Raw genomic sequence first — 26,580 nt, forward strand, 5'->3', positions numbered from 1 at the left:
AAGCCCTCTTCTGGAGTTGAGTCAATCCTCTTTTGGTGTAACCCCACCCACTTCTGGAGTAATCCCGCCCTCTTTTCCGTCTCATTTGTGGGTCTATACCTTTGGATGGCCTAGACTAGAGACATGGAACTGATTAGGCATGCGCATAGACAGGGTTATAATGAACAAAAAATTAATACAAAATCTTACATTTTGGGCCATAACTCATCAAGCTTATGTCACAGACTCGAGTCTTGTATATCTTTGGAACAAAACGTATACCTCTGTATAATTTGGAAATTTTTATTTTGCATGGCTGTTACAGGTTAATTTAAAAATATGGCCTTGTTCCTGTTTAAGCGTAACTCCTAACAACAAATACAATTTTCATCAAATTTAGTCCATTTGTTCGACATGCAATTCTGAAAAAGCATGCACAATTTGGTGGTGATCAAACAATAGGTGGCGCTATAACAGTCCGCAATGATGAAAAGCCCATATCTTTTTGGTACCTAACCTGGTGTTTCTTAAAATTATGAACAACTACTCCAGTCAGTCTGTATTATTGCAAATGATTGCTGGGATTATTAGCCTTTATACGCAGAGGTTATGACACAAGGGCTGTTTCAAATTGACCTTCCTCTCTGCCCTGATGAAGTGTTGTGTATATTGGGGCTGGAGGGGATCACTGCAAGACCTGTCATATCTGACCCAGCATGTGATTAATCCAGGCTGATTATAATGTGGCTGACAGTGATATGACCACATGACCAACATAACAAAACACCTAACCTGTTTGCCAATCTGTGTGAACTTGGCTATAACCTCAGATAAATGAGTGTTTGACCTCAAATGCCTTTATTTAAAATGTATTGAAATCTATTCTAAGTGTGGGCACATTGATGGGGTTAATAATTACCTTATTATTATATTATAATAATTATATATATATATATATATATATATATATATATATATATATATATATATATTAGTACAGACTTTTCACACTGTGCTTGACCCTGGGTTAAGACCACTTAAAACCGAGTCGTACGGCACCATGCGAGGGTCGGATGTGTGAACGTCGAGCTCTGCGCATTTTATTAGTTTTTAATACTTTTTGTGTCATAAACTTGTGAGATTCGATACACCCTGTTCCATAACTGTTCTATGAAGACAATATGCCAAAGAATTCAAAATCCTCAGGCTCTGGAGACATTAAAAGACACTTACGTCCACAAGCTGCTACCCCTGACAGGGCTGGAGTTTGGACGTTGCGGTGGGAGAGATTCAGCATCAACTGTCGAGCATGTCAGCAATGCTGATGAAGGTTGTTGCTGACTTGGAGGATCTTGCTGTAATAAATCGATCAATCACTGCCATGGAGACGAAATTCTCTGAGTTGGTTACAAGAGTTGTTGGAATTCCTGAGAAAGAAGAAGGCCGAGATATGCTGACATTCTTAGATGAGCTCTTCCCGAGTCTGCTCAACACAACAGGCCATTAGCTGGAAATCAAGCAGGCCCCAATCAATTCTGGCCAGATGTCTGAGATCATAAGAGAAAGATCTTGTGTTACGCGAGGAGAGGAGTAAAGCAAAGCTTTCTTGGAAGAACCACAGCATGGTCTTGTTCCCAGACTTTGTGAATTCGACAAGAGAGAAACGTGATCGATTGAAGGAATGCAAGAAACTCTTACATCGGCGGGAGTCACGTGATGCCATGCAAGAAGCAGACGTGTAAGCGATGGGCTCTGTGCACTTTGCTAAATTTTAATTATTCTTTTTTTATTTAACTATTTTAATTAACATTTTTATGTTATAACCTGCCAAATGTAAATGTATAACCTGGTAGAATTTGATACACCCAGTTACACATTAGCTCATTGAGGTAAAACTTGGCAAAGAAGTCAAAATCCTCAGGCTCTGGAGACATTAAAGGCACTTACATGTTCAGGATGAAAGCCCAGACAGGCTTACGGACCGGGGACTCGATTTGGATGGCACGACGGGAGAGGAGATCCAGCATCAACTGTCCAATATGTCGGTGAAGTTGTCGAAGGTTCTTGCTGACTTTGAGGATCTCACTGTAATACGTCGATCTATTACGGCGATGGAAATAAAATTCTCTGAGTTGTAGGTGTTGAGAAATGAATAGATTATCTGAAGTCATCGGAGAGGGAATTATCTGCTAATCCGCCCACGACCAAAGTTGATTTGGAACACCTTCTTGGCAGCTAGCAGATCTACGGAGGGAAATAGTCCCCGAGCAATTCTGGCCAAATTTCTGAGATCGTCCGTTCGTTGGTGGTTTGATTGTTGTACTTTTGTGCTGTGGTTTGATCTCTGTAGTTTCACGTCTTCGTCTACTGATGAAGATATTAGGAACTTTGTGTAAACATTAGAACTACCTAAACTGACAACTGAGCAAAACATTCTCTTGATTCTGAGATAACCTTGGAGGGGCTTGGAAAGGTAATTAAGGCCTTGACTACAGGCAAGGCTCTGGGGCCAGATGGCTTTGCCGATGAATTTTTTAGATCTTATGCTACAGAACTGGCTCCACTTTTGTTTTAAGTTTTTACAGAATCATAAAAAAATGGAAAGCTTTTGCCAACCATGACACAAGCCCAGATCAGTCTGATTCTTAAAAAGGACAAAGATCCAAGTGAGAGTAAGAGTTAATTTCCTTGATCCAGCTAGACCTAAAAATATTGTCAAAAATTCTGGCTAACCGATTAAGTAAAGTTATGACATCTCTTATACATATAGATCAGGTGGGGTTTATTCGGGGCCGCAGCTCTTCTGATAACATTAGGCATTTCCTCAATATCATGTGGTCAGTGGCGAATTATTTTTTTAGGCATTTCATATGATAGAATGGGATTAACTTTTTAAGGTTTTAACTTTTTAGATGGGCTTCATTACACTTATCTATGCTTGGGAAGATTAATGTTATTAAAATGAATTGTATTCCAAAATTCAACTACCTGCTCTCCATGTAGGTTTCCCCCTCTCTTATTTCAAACAATTTAATAGCATAGCAAAGTCCTTCATTTGGAATAGTAAGCGTTCCAAATTCAATTTCAATAAGTCACATAGGCCTATTGACAAAGGTGGGCTAGGCCTGTCCAAGATTTTGTTTTATTATTATACATTCAGTCTCAGACATTTGGCTCATTGGTTGCTTCCACATGAGAGAGCCCCTCCTTGGTTTTGTAAAGTGAGATCAGCGACCGGAGTCTGATCATTCACCACTGACTATATGATATTGATGAAACACCTAATGTTATCAAAAGCGGTATGGCCCCGAATAAACCCCACCTGATCTATATGGTATATGAGACGTCATAAATTTACTTAATCAGTTAGCCAGTATTTTTGCCAATATTTTACTTCTAGCTGGCTCAGGGAAATTGGACGGTAACTCTTGCACTCGCTTGGATATTTGTCCTTTTTAAGAATCAGACTGATCCGGGATTGTGTCATTGTTGGTGGAAGCTTTCCATTCTTTAATGATTCTGTATAATCTTCTAACAAAAGTAGAGCCAGTTCTGTAGCATAAGATCTAAAAAATTACACAGCAAAACGATCTGGCCCTGAATTACCAAGCTCCTCCAAGGTTATCACAGAATCAAGATATTTTCTTTGTTCAGTGTTAGTTAGGGAGTTCTTATGGTTCCACAAAGTTTCTAAGATCTTCATCAGTAGAGTAAAATGTGTAACTATAGAGATCAAGATAAAGTTCTTTAAAAGCATTATTAATATCAATGGCTGAGGTAAATATTTCACCACCTGCAGATGGGATTGGTAGAAAAAGACTCTCTCTGCTTTATGTACCTGGCCAAAAGCTTTCCTGCTTTATGCCCCGATTCAAAGTATGACTGTCTTGACTTGAATAGCCAAAACTCCACTTTCCGCAACAAAATAGTATTATATCTGTATTTCAATCAGATCAGTTCTCTGAGGCCATCAGATGACATTCGGTGCTTCAGCTCTGCCTCGGCACTTGTAAAATTCCCTTCCAACTCCACGAGTTCTCATGCCGTGGATTTTTTGATGAATGAGCCATACTGTATTATCTGCCCCCTAAGAACCACATTAAGTGCCTCCCAAGCCACGCCCACAGAGGATACTGAGGACCAGTTGTTCTCCATATAAACATTGAATTCAGCCTTAGGTTTGTTCGATTTCTTTTTCGCCGTATATGGCAACACCTCTAATCTCACGAGGGTGTGATCTGAGACTAAAATGTTTCCAATTGAGCAATCCACTACAGATGAAATGAGGGACTGTGATATATAAAAAAATCTATTCTAGAATAAATCTTATGGACTGATGGAAAAAATGTATAGTCCCAGCTGGGTTTAAAAGTATCTGTAAAACCAAGTTTTTACACATCTTGTGAAGCGTCAATATTGCTTGAGGGGGCTTGCACATTTTTGCTTCACTATGATCTAGGACTGAGTCCATCAAAAGATTAAAGTCTCCTCCCAATATTATATCATGAGGAGGGCCAGCAGCTTGCAACATCCCTTCAAGATCTAAAAAAAAGCCCAGCATTAGGTGCGTAAATATTAGCCAAAATCAACCTTTGACCCGGAATTTCTACAACAATGACTCTTTCTAATTTATCTTTAATCTGTTTGAGACATTTGAATTGTTTACTTGTCAATATAATGACTCCCCTGCTCTTACTTGAGCAGCACTAAAAAAAACATGTCGACCCCATATCTTCCCAAAATTAAAAGCTACCTGCGGGGAAAGATGCAAAACACTTTATCATATTTCTTACATTTAAGAAAAGAATTAACCTTCCTTCTTTTTATGTGGCTCCCAACCCATTCACATTCCACATGGAGAGAGATAATCCACTCATATTAACATTTGACATTTTGAAATATTAGAAAAATAGATTGTGTTTGAAAAATACAATTATAAAGAGCACATTCCAACATTAGTGCAACAGTCAAACCCTGAACTTCCCACAGAAGTTCAGAAAAAAGAAAAACGTGCGCATTAACCCCACGAACAACAGCGCTAACCGGCGTCCATCCTTCTAAACTCAATGAGTCCATGTATCCCTAGGAGAGCCCCCACAACAACCTTGCCGTCGGATTGCTTAAGTCCGGTGTTTTGTCTTGAAGGTGTGTGCCTCCACAAAACAAGCTCCAGCCTCTAGCGGAACCAACACAAAAAAAAAACGTCCCGTCCCAGTCAAACTCACTCCAATGTCCTGCAAGAAGTATTCCACAAAACCAACTTCATCCAACAGGAGGTATAAGAACCTGAAACAAGCAGATGTATCCACAAGCTGTCCCGAAGAAATGATAATACACAAAACAAACTCCAGCTGATAGGTGTAACCAGCATAAAGAGAAAAATAAAGGCGCTCTCAGCTTCCTCAAACAGTCGAGTTTATGTTTAATGAGACAGGTCCACTAGACAGCAACATGTAAATCACCAAAAGGCTTACTCACTCCAATGTTTTTATGAAGGACAATGCTTGTTGGGGACATGTGAAAGTTTTACGGCCATCATTAGTATCTATTCTCAATTTGGCTGGAAAAATCAGAGCAAAGCGATCTTCCGTTAATCGACCACGTTTCCTTCTTGTCGAAATTGCAAAATCTGGGAACAAGAAAATGTTGTTGTTCTTCCAAGAAAGCTTTCCTTTGCTCCTCGCCTCATGTAACACAAGATCATTATTGGATAGTCTCAGAAATTTGGATCAGAATTGATCGGGCCTGTCTCCCAACAGCGGATCATCATGCTGGGACCCTGTGAGCTTGCTCGATTTCCAGCTTATGGCCTGTTATGTCAAGCAGATTCGAAAAGAGCTTGTCTTGGAATTTTACCATATCTCTGCCTTCTTCATGCTCAGAAATTCCAACAATTCAGATGTTATTTTGCCTACTGCGGTTCTCCAAATCTTCCAATTTTTCAAAAATGCATTCCAAGTCAATCTTGGTCGTCAGCAGATTTATCGTCTAATTCTCTCTCCGATGACTCCAGATAATCGAAACAACAATTTCACCTCCATCTCTGTAATCTATCGATGTATTAGAGCCAAAACCTCTAAATTGGAAACAACTTTTATCAGCAGTACAGACATGTTGGACTGTTGACGTTGGATTTCACCCGCCGCACCGTCCAAACTGAGTCCCTGGCCGCAGGCCCATCAGAGGTTTCGGCTTGAGCACGTAAGTGTCTTTTAATATCTCCAGAGCCCGAGGATTTTGACTTCTTTGCCATGTTGACTTCAAAGAACAGATATGTAGCAGGATGTGTCAAATCTCACCAGTTTATGACATAAAACGAATAAAAAATTTACAAAGTGCGCAGAGCTCGCCGTTTACACGTCTGCTGCTCGCATGGCGTCACGTGACTCCAACCCATGTTTTTTGGTGGTGTGTTAAGATCCAAGAATTTTGGTTGAAGTTTCAGCGTTTTATGTGTGACGAATTGGGCACTCAAATTTCATTCTTATGTGTGATCACAGGGGTGTTCGTTGGGGGTCACAAAGCAGAGTGGGCCAAAATTCCACCACAGCGTTGTGAAAGACTGATCTCCAGTTATCGGAAGTGTTTTTGGTTGTAGTTGTTGCAGCTAAAGTTATGTATATATCAATTAGCATGAAAAATACACAAAAATTTAAGAAATCAGGAAGGGGGCAAATAGTTTTTCACATCACTATACATAAGTGTGGCATGGGGGGCATGGTCAAGTGTCGGTCTGTGGGAGAGAGAGATTGTGGTAAGGCTCGCCACCTGGTTCATAATGAACTTTAACACCCGTCTCTCATTATAGTGATGGCGGAGGTAGAATTAAGAGCCACGCCACAGCATCAGAGGGGGAGAGAGGCCAGAGAGTACAAAGCCAGAGTGTGCTACCCTATATGTATTTACGTTTATTTATAATGACGGTTACCGTTGTTTCAAAAGAAAGGACGTGGAAAATAAAGAACTGACCTTGAACTTGCTTCGTTGTCTCATGACTCCTCCATTGCCCGAACTAAAGACTTTGTTACGATAAGAAATACTACGAATAAGATGAAACATAACTATTCCCATCAAATATAATTAAATATGATTGGTAATGCAGGGACTTCTGAGAACGCCAGATTATTGTTTTTCAGTGCAATTTTTAACAATATTTTACCATAAAAAGTACTATGTTTTCTCTTGTTAAACATAATAAACATTTTCAACGTTATCAATACAGTAAAATCATACTTAATGTATTATTTATTTTTTACCATAAAATTACATGTATTGTCTTGTTAAAAAGATTATAATTTTTTATATTATACTGTATGTTAAGGTAACTAGCAATTATAATTTTTTTACTTTAGTGCTAAACAACGCACATAGGGTTTCTCTCATAAACCCATGCACGTGCAACTGACATTTTCTTACTAAAACTATTGAATTCAAAGAAGTGAGTCACTGACACTGTTTACATGCACTTAAAAAAAACATCTATTCCAGGGTTTTTAAGAAAGCGAGTTCTGAAACATCATGTAAACGTGAATGCCATTTTCCTTATGCTGTTTAAAAATATTTAGAGTAATTGGTTTTACATACCCAGGATTCTCTCTGAGAATGCCGTTAATGTGGCTATGTAAACGCATAAACTGAGTTTTCACAGATTTTTGAAGAGTGCACACGTGCATGGAAAAGACTGCATAACTATTGTCATAGGATGGAGCCATATATAATATCAACAAGTCAACACAGTGGAAAAAACTTTATAGTACAGTAGAAAATTAATTTAATTTTGAGTTTGATGTAAGAGGGAAACCCTACTATTGCAGCGCAATTCCACTGCAGGCTGCGATGAACAGTTCAGGAAACAAACATGGCAACAATTTTGGAATATCTGGGAATAAAGCAAAGCAACAGAGAATTAAATAGCGAGTCTTCCTCGGATCCCATGTTTGTTCTTTACACAATCGTCACAGGAAATTAAGTTGCTGTGGAGAAAGCTGTTTTCAATTGCACACAGATTTCAAGCAGCTTTCTTGCAATAAACATCTTTCTGATGTACATGTAAAGGAGGTTGTAAAGCAGTTCAATGGAAAGGAGGAGGCGAGAACCTCCAACGATAATAATTTTAATGATTAACTTAAACAAAAGACAAACACACATGACGGACATGTCCGTAAACGATCTCTCTCTCGTCACACCCACCGTCCGCAATAGGCCTTTATCCCTCTCGGAGGCTTAATTAGCCTCATAAGGGACCGGGAGTGTATAATCACGACCCGGCCCCGCCCTCCGCCCTGTCACAGAGGTCACTATCAACTTCCATTGTATTGACTGGATGGACCGGAATATACATTTTCTCCCTTTGTTTTTACATTTGTCACAACTATTAAATAATTGCCTCATTGTGATTATTTGATCTAACCGTGATTATGGAGATAACTGTGATTATTGTGCACTTAAAATTCCAATCATATTTTACTTTCCAAAATAAAGCCATTTTAAGCTAATATAGAAATGGCATGAACAGCATTTTTTGGCATCTTATTTTCTGGTGTTATTGAATTATGTGAGCACTCCAAATGAACTCCGACCTTCTCACTGACCTGACTGTGGAGCAGACTCAGAGCAGCTAATGATGATCACGTAAGAATAACCTCTTCAGAAGTGCCCTGATGTGGACACCATCTGTGGACGTTTGTGACAAAATCACACAAAAATTAAAACACAGATTTTGATAGTGAATGCAAAGCACTACGGTTTCATTTGAATTTACTGATCATGTAATGGCAAATGTTCATGGTTGTTGCAGGTTCATACACAGTTAATGATAGGCAGAGGAGGAGATGGCCTCTTTGAGATGGTAGAATGAAGAAAAAAATTTTAAGACATGAATAAAAATGTTCTTGGTCTTTTGAAATATATGAGGTCATTTTACTATAAAACATACTGTAAGTTTCAGTACTCAAAACTTTCTCCTCGGTGCACAAAGAGCATTTTGGTGAAAACAAGCTGCCAAAACAACAACTCCTCTACTTCCTCCACATTGTGATGTCACACAACAATTGCATCTGATCGCCTCCACAACTACATATTAACACCTATTTTACCTTTAACCACTTCCGTAGCCACTTAGCTGTGGTGAGCAGTGAGATGAGCAGAGAGCCAATCAGAGCAGTGGGCGTTTACTGTCATGTCTTAATGGAGAAGCATCACCAAAACTGGTTTCTGACAGAGGGTCAGAATGAGGGTGGAAAATGATCATGTTTAAAAAATATATGACTGGTTTATGTGCAAAAAGCTTTACCAATAATATAAGTGAACGTCAAGGAACATATAAAAATAATAAAAAAGGCATATCATGACCTCTTTAAATAATCTTGAAGGTCTTCTTTTATGCAAAATAAGGGCTTGTGGGTTAAATCTAACCTATGAAAGTGAATTAATATATAGTATAATATAATATAATAATATAATATAATAGCTATTCAGATTGGTTGGGTTTAAATATATTTTGAAAGTATTTGAAAATATATTGATTTTTAAAACATTATTTTTGATGTCATTTTATCCCTGAGCATTATTTTCCAAGTTTTTAAAGCATTAAATGAAGTCATATATACCTATTTTATTTTATGATTACAGGATAAATATGAAGCACGCATACACTTTAAGAAAAATGAAAATGTTTACGTCAATTAATCGGCATAATCATAAAAGCTCAAAATGTCATTATTGTCAATTATTTTTATAACAATTTAATCATAACCCTAATGACATAATCATGACAGCCCTACACATAAGAAAGTCATATGGGTTTGAAACCGCATGAGGGTGAGTAAATTAAAACCTTTAAATGGGTAGTTCACCCCAAAATAAAAATTCTTTCATTATTTACTCACTCTCATGCCATCCTAGTTGTGTATGTCTTTCTTTCTTCTACTGAACACAAATGAAGATTTTTAGAAGAATATTTCAGCTCTGTAGTTCCATACAATGCAAGTGAATGGTGACCAAAACTTTGAAGCTCCAAAATCATATAAAGGCAGTATAAAATTAATCCATTTGACTCCGGTAGTTAAATCAACATCTTCAGAAGTGATGTGATAAGTATGGGTGAGAAACATCAATATTTATATCCTTTTTTACTATGAATCTCCACTTTCGCATTCTTCTTCTTTTGTTTTTGGCAATTCCCATTCTTCATGCAGATTGCCACCTACAGGGCAGGGACAAGAATATATAGTAAAAATCAACTTAAAATTTGATCTGTTTCTCACCCATACTTATCATATAGCTTATGAAGACATGGATTTAACCACTGGAGTTTTATGGATTACTTATATGCTTTTTGGCCTCCATTCACTTGCATTTTACGTTTTTGTTCAGCAAAAGAGAGACAGCCGTACTCATTTGGGATGGCATGAGGGTGAGTAAATGATTCGCGAATTTTCATTTTTGGATGAACTATCCCTTTAAGTAATGTTTCACACTTGTCATTTTGAAGCCCTGCTTCATGACCCCTAAACCCAAATTGCGTACAGTGTAAATTAATATTACAAGGTAAAGTATGAACAGTGTGAAACATGGAGCAAGGTTACATTAAATACAGTAAATGTCATTGTGTTAGACTAAATATTAAACCAAGTGGGATTTATTTTAAACACAAGTACACTTTCCAAACCAAAGGGTTTCACAAAAAGAAGTCTATTTTTAAAATTATAAAATTATAGATACACAGCTCAATATGACAACAATTATTTGGACACGTTCTGGTTGTCAAATGTTAGAGGAACATGCTCATCATAGTTAAAGTGATGAACTACACCTGTGGTTACTGTGCTATCTGTATGAACTTAAATACACTAAAAATGACCTTGACAAATGTTGGTTGAAATTCAATGCAAAAATGACTCAGAAAAGTAAAGCGAGAATAGAACACAAAGGCCTACTAAACATTTTATAATAATATAAAATATTTTATATAAAAAATAAAATGTATGAACACATGACACAAATGTTTTGAGAAAAGCTGAAACTGACAGTTTTACTTTACGATTTTATTGTGTACACAAACACAATAACACCCCCCCACCCACCCACCCCACAAGGTCGTATGACGTCACAAAGGAGAATGAACGCGCGGAATTCGGGCGCTTTAATTTAGAATTCATTCACTATGATTCTAATTAAAATCTTGGAAATTCTATACTTTCATATAAAAAAATAAAGAAAAAACGGAAAAACATGCATAAGATGTTTCGTGTTAAACTATAAAAGGAAAAACAACATAGCAGGCCAATAAAATCTTAATTGTTTTTTTCTCAATTCGTAGCATTCTCTCTCTCTCTCTCTCTCTCTCTCTCCTCTCTCTCAAGGGTTGGGTTAGTGTACGTCTTTCAGAGGAGGCGTAGCTCTTCGGCCGTGGCGCTACTCTGCAAGGCAAAAAAAAAAAAGAAATTTCCGCTTCCTGCAGCGATAAACACCTAACGCAACTTAAGAAAACATTAGCAGCGAGTTTCTCGGAAACGAGCAGATATAACGGCAGCGCACCGCGGGCGAAGTGATCGTCACAAATGGACCGGTTGAACCACGATCCTCGCAGACAGATGATTGTTGTGCAGTAGGAAATCTGCGCTTCCAAAGCACACCGTTTTATTTGGGTTTTCTTTTGTTGTTTTTAAACATAAGGTACCTCCAGTATGTCGGAGCGGGGAGGGCTCCCGAGGACTGGAAACGTACCGTCTCCGCAGCCCTCCAAACCGGCGGCGATCACTTCCAATCGCCCGGTGCACATGAACCTGTACGCCACCTGGGAAGTGGACCGATCGTCCCCGAGCTGCGTGCCGAGGTAAGGCTCCTGGACGACTGGGAGGGAAGCGGCGGTGTACTCGAGATTTAGGGCATTTACTTAGGGCAGCGCAATGAGTACACGCTGGAGGATCTGTGACAGTGCATAAAACGAGATTAAATTGATAAAATTAGTGCGTATACATTTCACCACGATCCTTCGCGGTTTGCAGCGAAAGCGATAGGAAAACTGCGTTGTGGTTAGAATCTGTACACGGCAGTGCACTAGGCAGCCGGTTTTTTCAAGTGCAACTTCTGCTTCACAAATAGCTGGGGGTGACCTGTTCATACATGTTGGGACCCATGCATTTTATTCCAACCTGGCAGAGATCTGGAGTATTGCTTTGGGATGCTGGCATGGTGACTGTGTGGCTTCATGGTTTTCCAACCAGTCACCAGACCTGGCTTTATACCAATAATAGGCATGCATGTGATCAATCAACAGTCATGTGTCAATGTACAAAACAATCTTCCGCTTGGAGATCATTACTCTCTATGACATGATGTTTTCTCCTGTTGTCAACAGGAAACAGTCTTGTGTTGCCCATTGAGGGTAAATTGGTTTGTCTGTGTTAAATGTATTGATAGAGCAATTGGGACAGACCAGTGTTATTTGTTCAATATGGCATCCAGCTGCCAAGATTGACAAAATACAGAAAAATAGCCATCGACTTGTTGATGTTTGGCTGGAACCAGTGGGCGTATTCAAAATGTAATACATTAGGGAAAAAAGCATACATCTTCTCTTTCCACCACTATCATCTTGCTTGGGACTGTTATTAAATATTAACCTGATCTTGTTTTATGTGTAATTCAGCAGGACAATAGCCCTGAAACTCACCCCGGGTACTTAATTAGAAGTGAAGATGACACAATGAGTGGCGTAGGGCACCTGTGTGGTGCGTGTCTGATTTCTCACAGTGTTGCGGGTTTGTGTACGTGTTTGGCAGAGTGTCTAAATGTGCATCTGTTTTCTGATCGTGTGTGTGTGTCTGCAAAAGATTAACAGGTAGCTAGAATGGTGCTTGCCCACGCAAAACTCAGCCATGATGCTAGAGTGTTGTGGTTGATTGCCTGGCCGTTGCTATGCAGTTGCTAGGGTGCTCTGGGTGTTTGGCCAGGTGGTTGCTTACTGGTCCAGGTCAAAATAGTCCAGCATCTGAGATTCTGTTATTCTGGTCACTAGATATTGCATGGGTCCCTCCTTTAATTTAAGTCTAAGGGATTTCTTCAGCTTTTTTTCTCGTCTTCTGGTTGAATGTATAGGAAATTTATAGCACATCTCTTTTCTACAAGCTGCACGGTTTGAGGTCTATTGTACAAATTAGTTCGTTTAAAGCTGAAATGTATCATGAATGCATCACAAGCTTGCAATTCACTAGCAGAATTGCAAAAGTAATCACTGTTTTCCCACAGTTTCTAGAAAACTCTCCCCTTCTTCCATTGCTTGTTCAAACAGGTCATCCCGCCCCACACTCAAACCATTGGTCAAGCCAATGTTGCTGTGTCAGGCTGGATAGGCCACCCAAGCAAACCGAGGAATGTAATAGTGCAACAGTGCCTGCCCACTTATTCTGCCATACGGGTTCCGGAAGTATTTTTTTCCATTCATTTTTCCAATAGACTTTTCATTAAATCCTTCATAAAAGAGTTCTAAGCCATGACCCAAACCAACCAGCTTGGAAATAAGTCACAATGTCACAATCTTTGCTTTTGAGGCTAAAAAGTAGTTGAAAATCATACAATTTCAAAAAATTCAGTTGAATATTTTGTGGGCTTGGTTGGCTGCAGTTCTCTGATTTGTGAATCTTTCTCTGCTGTACCATGGGTAATGTAGTTGATTGTTATGATTTCTGCTATCAGACATGATTTTTAAACAATAAACTTGAACTAATGCAGTCGGATGGCTTCAATGGAAGCATATACCATCGATAAACAACCTCTGAGCTCACAGTAGGTCTGTCTTTATAGGTTTAAAATTTATAATTGAAAATCTATTTGTTTATGGACAAAATAAATGGTATTTTTACTTCCGGAACCAGACTGTTGCGCTCTATAATAGCACCACAGAGTTAAGCCAGTCGCACTCCAGGCGAGAAGCGCCATGTGCCTGGCTATAGTCTGAAATATTGGTTTGGGATTCTAGGACGTTGGCATGGTAACTATAGGGCATTGCAGGTAGGACAAGGAACAGATACTGTATCTCACACAGGACGTGCCATTGTGGTGCAGGTGGTTGTCCAAAGCTTTGAATCTAGTTACCATACAGAAAAATGTTAGAAAGGTTTTTGCACTTCAAGAATGAACAGTGAGTTTGATTAAACGGAATGTTTAAAAATGGCGACGTTTATTATGCAATAGGCTTTATTCATGATGTCAAATCACAAAAAGACATAGGCCTTCTTGTTAATGAAAATACATTGTATGTGCTTTATGAAAGATATAAATATCAGGGTTCCCACTCTTTTCCAGGACATTTTATGCACCCAACAAGGGTGTTATTTAATCAAAAACACATGCGTCCATTCAAATTGAGCTTTTATTTAGGTGTTTCTGTTTGTTTTTGACTAGTTTCTCACCTCCAGATAAGCAGTTTGCTCCATGGCCCAGTGTGATTGTTAATCCCCGTAAAGTTGTCATTCTATTAAATAAATACGTAGTCTGTATGTGCTGCACACTTCAGAGTGCTGTCTGTTTGTCATCTCACACATGAGTTTGCGTGATGATCATGATGAGGTTTTTTCAGTGTGAGCGGCCGGCTGTACTCATTCATTTTGAAGCTCTTATCACTTGCAGATTATTTATTTATTCAATTAAATCAGAGTCTTTTTTATTTTATTTATCACACTAGGACATATCACAATTTAATTTGATTAATTGGACATTCAAACATTCATTTTTGTCCAAATGTGGCATATTCTATGACATTCTGCATTTTATTGCTAATTCCATTATGATGACTAGATTCCTTGTTTTCCGCATACTACATGTGGTAACCTCTGTATAAGCTGACTTCAATTATTAAATTATTGAAAATTAATTCACGTCCCGAGATATCCCGAGATATTAAGGCTGAATAACCACGCTTGGCAGCTGTTGTGAAATTATATAAAAAAAAAAAAAAGTCTGACTGTCATCATTGTCTAAAGTTTATAACTTGTAGGGTTGGGAACTCATGAGGAGCAAAAAAGGTGAGACAATCGCTGATCCACAGACAGGTTTTCATTTTTTTTTTAAGAATAAGCTAAAATCACCAACTTAAGCTATTTTAAAAAGAATTAACTTTATTGCCAAGTGTTCTCACGTAAGACATAAGTGAGTATAAATAGATATAAAAATGATAGGACATATAACATAGAATGGTGATTCATGTATAGCAAATTTTCTGCACTCATGTGCAGAATTAGCTCCAAAATTATAGGATATGTTGTTGCGGCCTGCTTCTGTTTCACAATTTTGTTCAGTTTCATTAATTGACTATTTTTGTGACTACTTCTGAAGATGCCACTAGGTTGGGGACAAAAGAGCCTCTTATGTGCAATGAATGAGTCATTGAATCATTGTGAGATGTTCATGTCCGAAATCTGCCAAGAGACTTTATAGTATTTAAGGATTATAAGAACATAGCAGATCTACTGTATCATTTTTCTACTGCATTTTAAATGCTGAGCATAACTTTTGTTAGAAAAGTCAACAGTAATAGCCTAATAATAATAAATTAGATTTTCAATAATGTCCTTTAGTCATTGCAAAGCGCATTTCACATGAGTTGAGTTGTGTCTTCGATGCTCCACTCAACGCCAGCGTCAAACGGCACTTTGCCCTCCTCATGGATGGGTGACTTTATGAGCAGGAGGTGTGCACAATAAACATTGAAAACATGTATTTGGAAGAGAGAAATTGGCAATTGCTTTGATTGCAGAAAATAAAGAGGACTCGACTTGTTTAAGTTTAGGTCTTGGCGTATGTTTTTGTTTTTTGGTGAATAATTACTGTAGTTCAATAACTGGTGTCTCTGGAACGATAAGGTTATAATTCATCAAAATAAATAATGAGATTCAATATATTTTCATAAATTTGGACAGTTTTAAAATATTTGTTATAGCTTTGTACTCTCAAAGACATAATTTGTGAGGCAAAAACGTTTGTGAAAAAACAGTTTGGGGTGAGGTTGGAGCCGAGGTTGTGCTGACACATCACTTCATAGACTTCAATGTATTTGGCAGCACTGACGTGAGTCATGTGAAAGCCCCTCAACGTGTATAAACATCAGACACTTTTACACATTAATAGCTCTTCTGCCCTTTTCTCTCCGGGATGAACAAGGTAGACTTGCATGGCAATGCTGAAGTAAATGAACAACATGCCCCTCTCATTCAGTCGTTTGGTACATGTACAGGTTCTCCAAGAGCGTGATTGGCTGTAGCTGGAACCAGTCAAGTGATCTGCCTGCCAAGCACGTTGTAATCAATCTTGAGGGTGTAGGGGTCCTTAAATGTTGACATTGTTACTCAATTCGCAGCCGCCGACAATAACAAAACAATTTGTGTATTTGACTCCTATTTCGAGTCCCGATCTAGCAACAGTCAAACCGTTTTATACTAAAGTAATTTTCAGGACAAATAATTATTTTCCAGGATATTTTGGTATTTGACTAATTTTCCATTACTTTGGAAAACGGCATTGCAAAATTCCAAAGGTTTTCCAGGATGCGTGGGAACCGTGAACTAGTAATATATATCAATTATTGATCGGCACATTATTTTATCAATATGTTTTAAGACATCAATATGTTAACATTAACCAACATTTAAATTAGAAGACTAATTTGCATGCTTTGCCTTCTGATAAATGTAGTCTGGCATAATAACATTGGAAGACCACAAAAGGCCGGTTGCAGAAAGGCAGTTGTTGTTGTGGATCTTGTCATCACCATACACAAGCTTTATGAAGGTTTTTATGATGTTGATGAATTTGCAGGTTGGTGTATAAAACTGGCCTTGAAGAGGTTTCATTCAAGCTGTCAACAACAAAAAAGACATACTTGTAACTGAAGATACATTTTGTAGGCTATTCTATAGATGCATATACACAAAATATCATCCAGTGAGAGTAAATAATCTTTGTCAAATTTAATGGAAAACTATGCAAATTGAGCTCTGTGGCGCTGCAGAACTTTGAGCAGCCTCTGGAAATGGCGAGCGGTGGTGTGTGTGTTCTTTCATAGAAAATAATTGTTTCTAATTTTAGAACGCACTGTTGAAACAACTGTTGTCCACCAGACACCTCCTTTTACTTTACGCTGCCACCCATACTTTATCAAATTTGTGTTGAGAAATATGTTTGAGACAAGGACTATTACAAGCCAAATACATTAAAACTCCTTTTTTCACAAGTCCTGACATTTTAATCGTAGAAAGTTAGGATCACTATTTTAGGAATGTGAAATATCAGAATAATAGTAGAGAGAATGATTTATTTCATCGCATTCCCAGTGGGTCAGATGTTTGCATACACTTTGTTAGTATTTGGTAGCATTGCCTTGAAATTGTTTAACTTGGGTCAAATGTTTTGGGTAGCCTTCCACAAGCTTCTCACAATAAGTTGATGGAATGTTGTCCCATTCCTCCACACAGAACTGGTGTATCTGAGTCAGGTTTGTAGGTCTCCTTGCTTGCACACGCTTTTTCAGTTCTGCCCACAAATTTTCTATCAGATTGAGGTCAGGGCTTTGTGATGGCCACTCCAGTGTCTTGACTTTGTTGTCCTTAAGCCATATTGCCACAACTTTGGACGTATGCATGGGATCATTGTCCATTTGGAAGGCCCATTTGCGACCGAGCTTTAAATTCATGACTGATGTCTAAAGATTTTTCGTCATGATGCCATCTATTTTTTGAAGTGCACCAGCACCTCCTGCAGCAAAGCACCCCCATGCATGCAAGCCTCATCCTTTTTCCTCCAAGCATAATTATGGTGAAAAAGTTAGAAAAGAGTTTGGTTTCATCAAACCAGAGGAAATTTCTCAAAAGTTATATCTTTGTCCCCATGTGCACTTGCAAACTGTATTCTGGATTTTTTTATGGAGAGTTTGGAGCAGTGGCTTCTTCCTTGCTGAGCAGCCTTTCAGGTTATGTTGATATAGGATTCGTTTTACTGTGATATATATATACTTGTCTACCTGTTTCCTCCAACATCTTCACAAGGTCATTTGCTGTTGTTTTGTGATTGATTTTTCACTTTTCGCACAAAACTATGTTCATCTCTAGGCAGAATGCATTTCCTTCCTGAGCAGTATGATGGCCAGTATGTGTTCCCGTGGTGTTTATACTTGCATACTATTGTTTGAACAGATGAACATGGTATCTTAATGCATATGGAAATGGCTCCCAAGAATGAACCAGAATTTGTTTTCTTAGGTCTTGACTGATTTCTTTTGATTTTCCCATGATGCCAAGCAAAGGGGCACTGAGTTTGAAGGTAGGTCTTAAAATACATCCACAGGTACACCACCAATTGACTCCAATTAGCAGAAGTTAATTAAAGAAGTTAAAGGCTTGACTTCATATTCTGGAATTGTCTAAGATGCTTAAGGCACAGTTAATGTAGTGAATGCTGTTATACATTGCAGGGCTCGATATTATGCATTGGCATGTGCTTGTCCTCTGGACAAGTAAATTGGTCATTCACTTGAGATACTTGTCTGGAGGGAAAAAAAGGATATTTATGTTACATGCTTAAGTAACATGTCAAAGTTTCTGTTGTATGTTTCCTAAAATTATGACCGATGCCCAACATAATAATAACTAAATTCTCTGCGACAGAAATGTAAACTGCACTGGGTAGGGGAGGAGGCTATTGTCATATGGTAATTATTTTGTCACGTGGTAGTCAAATAAAGAAAAGCCTCCGTAGGCACCATTAACTGTAGGAATGCTCATTGTTCTATGGAATGAGATCTACTTTTTTTTTTATTGCAATTTTATTGCAGCAAGATCTACCATGTACAATATAGGCTATACATGATCACAAAACCACATTTTCAGTAGTCAGTAGTCAAATTTTATGAGTTTCAAAACCACAACAAATAATAACACTAGTTTTTACTTAATTAAAACCATTCTTCCATAATTAGCATATTAGTTAAAGTAATTATTCAAGACTAGTAAACAGTCCATAATAAAATTACAATAAAAAAACAGCAATGAATAGAAATAAATTACAAGTCCGACATCAAATCCACTTTTTTTTTTTTTCTCCGCTGTTTACATTCACATTAGATATAACTCATTGTATTTACATGAATACCTCTCCAAGATGGGCATTTTGGTGGAATTTTGAAATGTATTTCACCATTCAGGAACACACGCACATGTTCGTCACACATAAACATGCCACCTGTCAATCAAACAGGGCACAGCTGTTACTAGATCGCTAGCGAATTATAAAATTATGCACTCTGGATTACTTTCAACAGCAGAATAAGAATATGAACTTTGTAATAAGTGACACAGGCCTAGGCTATTACAAATATAGCTGGTTATTCTTTCGTTATAGGCCTTTATTACACTTCCATGTTCGCAGAGCAGAAGCTTCGCTTAGTAGCGTCAAACAACTTCCTGCAGTCTGTTTCAACGACAGTGCCCACAGTGCTGAATTATGACTATTTGATGTACAGTTCATCTCAAATACTTAATCTAAACAGACCTACCTCACCATACAGTCATTACTCCGGGATGATGAAGTAAAAGGGAGTAAACTGAACATCATGCACAGCTACACATGAACTGGGAAAACGTTGCGCTGATAATCACCTCGCTCCGATACTATTACACATTAAAGTGGTAGATAACACATATGGTGAAGTGCTGTGTCTGATGTTTGTTTACTGCCAAGTGCATCCAAGTTGGCTATTTAGAAAATCTGCGATTGTCCATAGACAGATTGATGGGCTGGATGTCGAGGCCTGCATGTAATTGGGTTTGGACTAGTGGATAACTGCAGGGGATACTGTAACATTAGTTAATGTTATCTCAAATGAGGTTCCAGTGTGTGAGCATGCGCATGTACCGCAAGGGGTGGAGGCTGACTGACTGGGAGTGAGCAACGGTGCAAAACACAACATTAGAGATCTTTTATGTTATTATGAGACATAGTCTAGGGAATTAATGGGAAACACAGGTGGTGCAAACGAAGGCTGCTCAAAATTCTGAAAACATGTATAGAAACAATTTTTTCGAATTTTAGAATGCACCGTGTCGTCCTCCAGATGTGAAATCAACCTACAAATGGTTTTCTTACAGTTGATTTTGCATATAAAGCTGGGATATGAAAACTTTAACATTGAAGAAATTACAGAAGCTTAATACTTTTAAAACCCGAAGTTTGAGCGATTGTAATAATAATAATTGTGTGTATGCATTTGTCATTTCTATATGTGTGTGCGCACTTTTGTGTCTAGACAGTTTTATTATTGAATGGTTTTCATTCATCTGATATTTGTTAGGATAAAATCCCTCTCTGTGAAACTCCTGAGAATCTTTTGGTAGCTAAAGCACTGATTTGGTGCCAGGCAGGCCAGCAGGGAAAGACTGACGCCTCTTACAACATAAAAAACAACAAACACGTAATATCAGCCCCCACATTATGTTCACACTACTGTGGCCTCTTAATTACTGACACCTGTAATCCTGGTATACATCCTCCTGAAATCTTTGATACTAATACACTTGTGTTCATTTTTGGCATAATACTGATTCACTTTGATTCATGAAGAAATGACTGTTTTGGTGAGTGCATTTTATTACTCCCTCAGCTCCATAGCTGTGTTCTTGGTCAACTGGTCAGTCTAGTGTCTGATTGGTATGTGGTGGACATGAAATGACCATAAACCAGCCTAAATACATTTAAGCTTCCTTAACTCAGACTGTATAGTTGTATAGTTTTGCATATCCCTATTGCCAACATGCATTTTCAGCAAGTCTGAGATACTGGGGCGTGTACTTTTTGAATGTGCCACTTTTAATGTGGTGTTTTGCACAAAGTTGCTGCTTGTTTCCTGTTCATCCGTATCTGTTTCCCGCTACAGTCTGACAATGTCGCATCCTTTTGTTTGTGCTGCAGCCAATTTCAGAGCGTGGCTAGAGTCACGCTCCGCTCACCTGATTTGATTGCTGTAGATAAAGAGAGAGAATGAAGCCGACAGCCTATGAGACGCAGATGGAGAGAGATACAAAGAGATTTAGCTCTGAAAATGGGAAATGACGAGCAAGGTGGTCAAAATGTAATTGCTACTGCAGCAAGATGGCAAGATTCTGAGCGAGAAAAACAAAACTGTCTGGCACCCAATCAATACATTCAGGCTTCTTTGCAATCCACTCTAAAATTACCTGATCTTAGGTCTGTGCTGAGATTCAATTCACCTCAGTATCTTCAGTGCCAAACAATGAAACTGATGCAGTGCCTGAATTCAGGAGTGAAAATCATTCTCATTGAACTTACAGGGCTTTTAATATATTTTGATTATGATTTATGGCTGTGTGAATGGATTTTTTTTTTTTTTTTTTAAGGCAGACTGTCAAAGAGATTTCATTAAACAAATAGTTCCAACTCTGAAGTCTTATTGCACAAAGATTTGAAAGTGTTGTGAAATAGGTTTATTATATGCATGACTGTAACAGCACATCAGTTGAATTCTACAGGAATGCACAAAGTCTACAGATCTTACTAGTGCTAGACCAATATGTACGGATGGGAGTAGTTAGGAATTTAACCTGTACGATAAATCTGACTGTTGTATAACCGTTTTTGATTCTCTAAAATTATCTGTCTCATAAGAGTCATTTGTTCAGGCAATTCGTTGGCCAAGTGCTCTCATCTGAGTCCACACACTTGTGTAATGTGTTTCACCCTTTATCATGTTCGCTTGGCCGATTAACAGTAGTATTAGCACCCCATTCTGTCTGCCTAAAAATCAGATGGCCTCATCAATGAATACTTCACATTGTCTAATTTTTTAAAAAGCAATAAGCTTCTCCCCAATATGGTAAAATAGCTGAAACTTCTCAAGGCTCATTGCTTTTATTGTATGTGCAGTTAATTTAAGCCAATACATGGCTATTACTGTTTTTCAGCGAGTAATGTACATACAAGTGGTGATATTTAGATATTTAAGATCTGTCCTTCACTGGAAGTATTAGGGAATTTTGCACAGTTGCATTCTGAGTACATTCCGCCCGGGCTGACGTGAACTGAAAGGCGATCGAGTGTGAGATGCTTGAAATTCTTTTCCATCCTGTAATCTCTTGAAGTTGTTCAGGAGGTGAGGGAAATTCTCATGATTTTGCCTTGATCATGGGCATGTCTCTGCCGTTCAGAAATGAGCCCTGAGGTGCCGTCATATGTAAGTAGGATCCTATCAGCTCATGACAGAGCTGATTAAAAAACGAATTCCCATTTTGCCTTTTTTTCTTGCTTGAGTTGAAGATTATCCTTTCTTCCTCAGAGTCAGCTAGATGCTTGCACTATTAAAAATAAATGCTCTTTGGTTGTTTTTTGCAGAAGTTTTGGTTCAGCAAAGACATTCTTAAGACCTATATTTCGCTGTGTAGGGTTCTTTATTTTTGGCCTTCCCATTTTTTTGATTGAGAGCAACGGTCAAAAACAGACAAGAAAAAAAATGGGTGGATGGGATAGGAAATGACACGGCTCGGATTTGAACTCACATTGCTGCATGTTGGAGCCTGTGACTGCCTGTCAAGGATATGTGTAGGGTTCTTGAATTAAATGTATGTTTCTTGGGAGATAAAAAAAAAAATGCCTTAAGTGACATCCTTCCGGTAGAAGATAAAGTCCCTAACATGTAAATGAAGGTTAATAGTTGGCCTCTATGTGTGAACATGTGATAGATGTTACTATTTTGCATATTTTAGCACTGCTGGAATTATGCATTCACCATTAAGTATCCAGGACCAGAACTATAATTTTTATAAAAACCCTTTTGAAAACTTATTGTATAAAGTTTAAGGTTGTTCATGAAGGAAGTTTATGCTTTCAAGATATGTGCTAAGCAGTACTTTCAATTTTGATAATTTTTTAGTAATCTAAAATAAAAAGTAACTGTGTTTATACTATCAATATTATTGTCATTGTGGGCCTGGGTAGCCAAGCGAGTATTGACACTGACTACCACCCCTGGAGTCATGAGTTCCAGAATCCAGGGTGTGCTGAGTGACTCCAGCCAGGTCTCCTAAGCAACCAAATTGGCCTGGTTTCTAGGGAGGGTAGAGTCACATCGGGTAACCTCCTCGTGGTCACTAATGTGGTGAGTTCTCTGTGGGGCACGTGGTGAGTTGTGCGTGGATGCCATAGAGAATAGCGTGAGCCTCCACACGCGCTCTGTATGTCTCTGCTGTAATGCGCTCAACAAGCCACGTGATAAGATGCACGGATTGACGTCTCAGACGTGGAGGCAACTGAGATTCGTCATCCTCCATCCGGATTGGGGCGAGTCACTATGCCACTACGAGGACTTGGAGCGCATTGGGAAATAGGCATTCCAAATTGTGGAGAATAAGGGGAGAAAATCACCCCGAAAATATTACATTAATTTAGTCAACAGACACAACCATGGTGTATGCCGGGTACAGTAACAGTGTAACTCGACCACTGAGGCATAGTGTAAAACCCTGCTGCATTGACCCAGTTAATCACAGCAGCTGCATGCAGATTGTCAAAACAGAGTTCAGCAACAAAACTACTGACATGCATATGTATATATCATACCAGTATAATTTCACGATTCTCAATACTAATTTCATATATTGCCCATTCTGTAGGATCCATGTGTCACTATTAAACGTGCCTTGGCAACAACATTTTACCATTTTTTTGGACAATGGTTCACATTCACTCATGTTATATTAGGTCACTGACACACTGACCCACTAACAGTCATACAGCAGCCACATGTCTTCATTCAATCTCAACATCAAGATATGACTCGTAAAATTACAGACTCAAGGACATTACTGTCACATCTTAAGTACAGATTCTTAGTTCTTCATTTTTCTTCTTGTACTCCCTATCGCAGATAGGATTTTTAACCATTTAGCTAAAATTCTTAGTATACTGCCCTGTGTAGGTTTATGAAATGACTTTTGCAGTTTGTATTTCCATAATGTGACGTATTTCCCTTAGGAATTAATTGGAACATAAAAAAGTTGGTGTTTTATACCAGAATGGTTTCATGCGAACCTTGAATCGTAAAATCACTGGTTTTGTGTGTGTGTGTGTGTGTGTGTGTGTGTGTGTGTGTGTGTGTGTGTGTGTGTGTGTGTGTGTGTGTGTGTGTGTGTGTGTGTGTGTGTGTGAGAGAGAGAGTATGAGTCATAAAGTGTATATCAGCCTCTGAAGTATGAGAGCCACAGGAAATGGCTTAAGATCATGACATCATTATACAATGTGGTTGTCTTTTCATTTCAGTTATGATGTCAAAACTCAGTTACATAAATTAAAATAACAATTCAAATCCCTGGGTATGTGTGTTGTATATATGTTCGTTTGACTGTATGCGTTCATTCTCTGTGCCTGTCTTAATTGGTGTTGCAACACTAGAGCAACACTGTGTGTTTGTTATTCTTTTTTGTTCTGCAGTAGAGCTGCATTCCTCACTGGCAGCGGATTTTGAGCAACAGGATATCAGCTCATTTCTGTGACAGGAAAATGCAATCTCTCTCTCTCTCTCTCTCTCTCTCAGCCATGGCCAAATGTATTGGCAGAGACATCAATTTTGTGTTTCGCAAAGTTTTCTGCTTCGGTTGTGTGGTGTTGATTCACATTGTTTCTAGATTATTGTGCAGAGTGATCCAATGCATTTGAAATAATTGCAAAAAGCTGAATTGGCCAAACAAATTTCACTGTTTTTTGGTCCTGGCACAAAATGACCAGCTAACATCAGTTCAGTAATCATATCATCAGCACCTGGGAAAGTGTGAACGAGTACTAGTCAGGTGAAATCACTCTATCATTCTGATTGGATTATAAGAGCAGGCTAATTGCTATAAAAGGAGAGAAGAAGTGCTTCCAATCATTGTGTTCTTGTTAGCAATGGTTACCTATAAAGAAAGACATGCAGCCATCATTGCTTTGCATCAAAATGGCCTCACATGCAAGGAATTGCTGCAAATAATATTGCACTTGAAAGAACCATTTACCGGATCATCAAAAACTTAAATGAGAGAGGTTCAACTGCAGTGAAGAAGGCTTCAGGATGTCCCAGATTGTCCAGCAAGCACCAGGACCGTCTCCTGAGGAGTCAGCTACAGAATCGTGTCACCACCAGTACAGAGCTTGCTCAGTATTGGCAGCAGGTTGGTGTGAGTGCATCTGCACGCACAGTGAGATGAAGACTTATGGACAATGGCCTGGTGTCAAGAAGGGCAGCAAAGAAGCCACTTCTCTCCAAGAAAAACATCAACGACAGAATGAAATTCTGCAGGAAGTACAAGGATTGGACAGCAGAAGACTGGTGCAAAGTTATTTTATCTGATGAACCCCCCTTCCAACTGTTTGGGACACCTGGAAAATCGATAGCCCAGAGAAGAAAAGGTGAACTTTGCAAAACACAAAATTGATGTCACTACCAATACTTTTGGCCATGGCTGTATATCATTTTTAAATTTGCTTTATTGGCATGAAAAATAATTGTTCAGATTGTCAATATTTTTTTTTATATATCTTGACATGTTTGGATAACAGTATAAATCACGATATACAGATTTTTATGCATAGTTGTTCATAAACTCTCTTTCTGATTTTAAATAATATCCCAAGTATGTTAATAATTAGTCATCTATTGGATCTACTCGCCTTTTTATTTTCAATTCAGCAAAAAATTTGGCATTAATGAAAAATATGAAAATGTGGTACATGTAAGCATTTGCTTTTATTCTGATGCAAAAATCCCTAAATCATGTATTTTGTTTTAGATTAAGCCTTCCATTGGATACTGGAAAACTATTTGGTGACTAAAAAGTAGATGCATATGATTCACCGTAGAGGTCGACCGATTGTGGATTTTGCCAATAACTAATCTGGTGGGAAAGGCAAATAATCAATTAATCGGCTTATAGTTTTTAAAATCGATTTATAAAATGTCAGCAAAAAATTTCTTGACTATGGCGGGAAAAGACTGTATAATTTATTTATTTTTTTTAAATAAAATCCTAGATGCGGTTTTTTGTTCAATAAAAATCCCAATAATAACCAGAACAAATTAAGATTTGGTGCATAATGCGGGACTTTTATTTATAAACAAGCCCGAAACCCACACCAGGGACTCTTATTTTGAAATGACAAAAGGCTATTAGCATCTATCAGATTTTTGCCTGTTAAATGGTAAAACCGATATATCAGTCTACGTCTAATTCATAGAGGTGATATTTGATAATGAATGAAGATGAATTTACCCTTGTGTGATTTGCTTCTCTCTCAGTTTTTGTAGCAGAACAGCCACTATCACGGAATAAATTAATTAAAACATTTTTGAAAATGTACTTAATTAAAATAAACTAAAACAACACAATTCTAGAACATTTGATCACAACTTGATTTAATTGAGTTCTATCCATTTACATTTTTTTTTATTGAAGTTTACTTACTTGCTTGAGTTGGGACTACACAAGTACTTTTTGTGGTGTTAATGTAGCGTTTGATGAACAGTGTATTTCCATTTCCCAGCATGCTTTGCATGGGACACGATAGGGA

The 26,580-nt window shown here is 38.2% G+C and overlaps 1 protein-coding gene across 2 annotated transcripts in view; it reads left to right on the forward strand.

Annotated features, from left to right (window-relative positions):
- Positions 1-11,378: 11,378 nt before the first annotated feature.
- Positions 11,379-26,580, forward strand: part of LOC127658115 (phosphofurin acidic cluster sorting protein 1-like) — a 111,755-nt gene continuing 96,553 nt past the window's right edge. For both annotated transcript variants that reach the window (XM_052147222.1, XM_052147231.1), the window contains exon 1: positions 11,379-11,815. In XM_052147222.1, coding sequence (XP_052003182.1) covers positions 11,667-11,815 — 149 coding nt within the window. In that variant the 5' untranslated portion in view covers positions 11,379-11,666. The remainder of the gene's footprint in view (positions 11,816-26,580) is intronic.

Source organism: Xyrauchen texanus, chromosome 2 (genome assembly GCF_025860055.1).
Source record: "Xyrauchen texanus isolate HMW12.3.18 chromosome 2, RBS_HiC_50CHRs, whole genome shotgun sequence".
NCBI classification, from domain to species: domain Eukaryota; kingdom Metazoa; phylum Chordata; class Actinopteri; order Cypriniformes; family Catostomidae; genus Xyrauchen; species Xyrauchen texanus.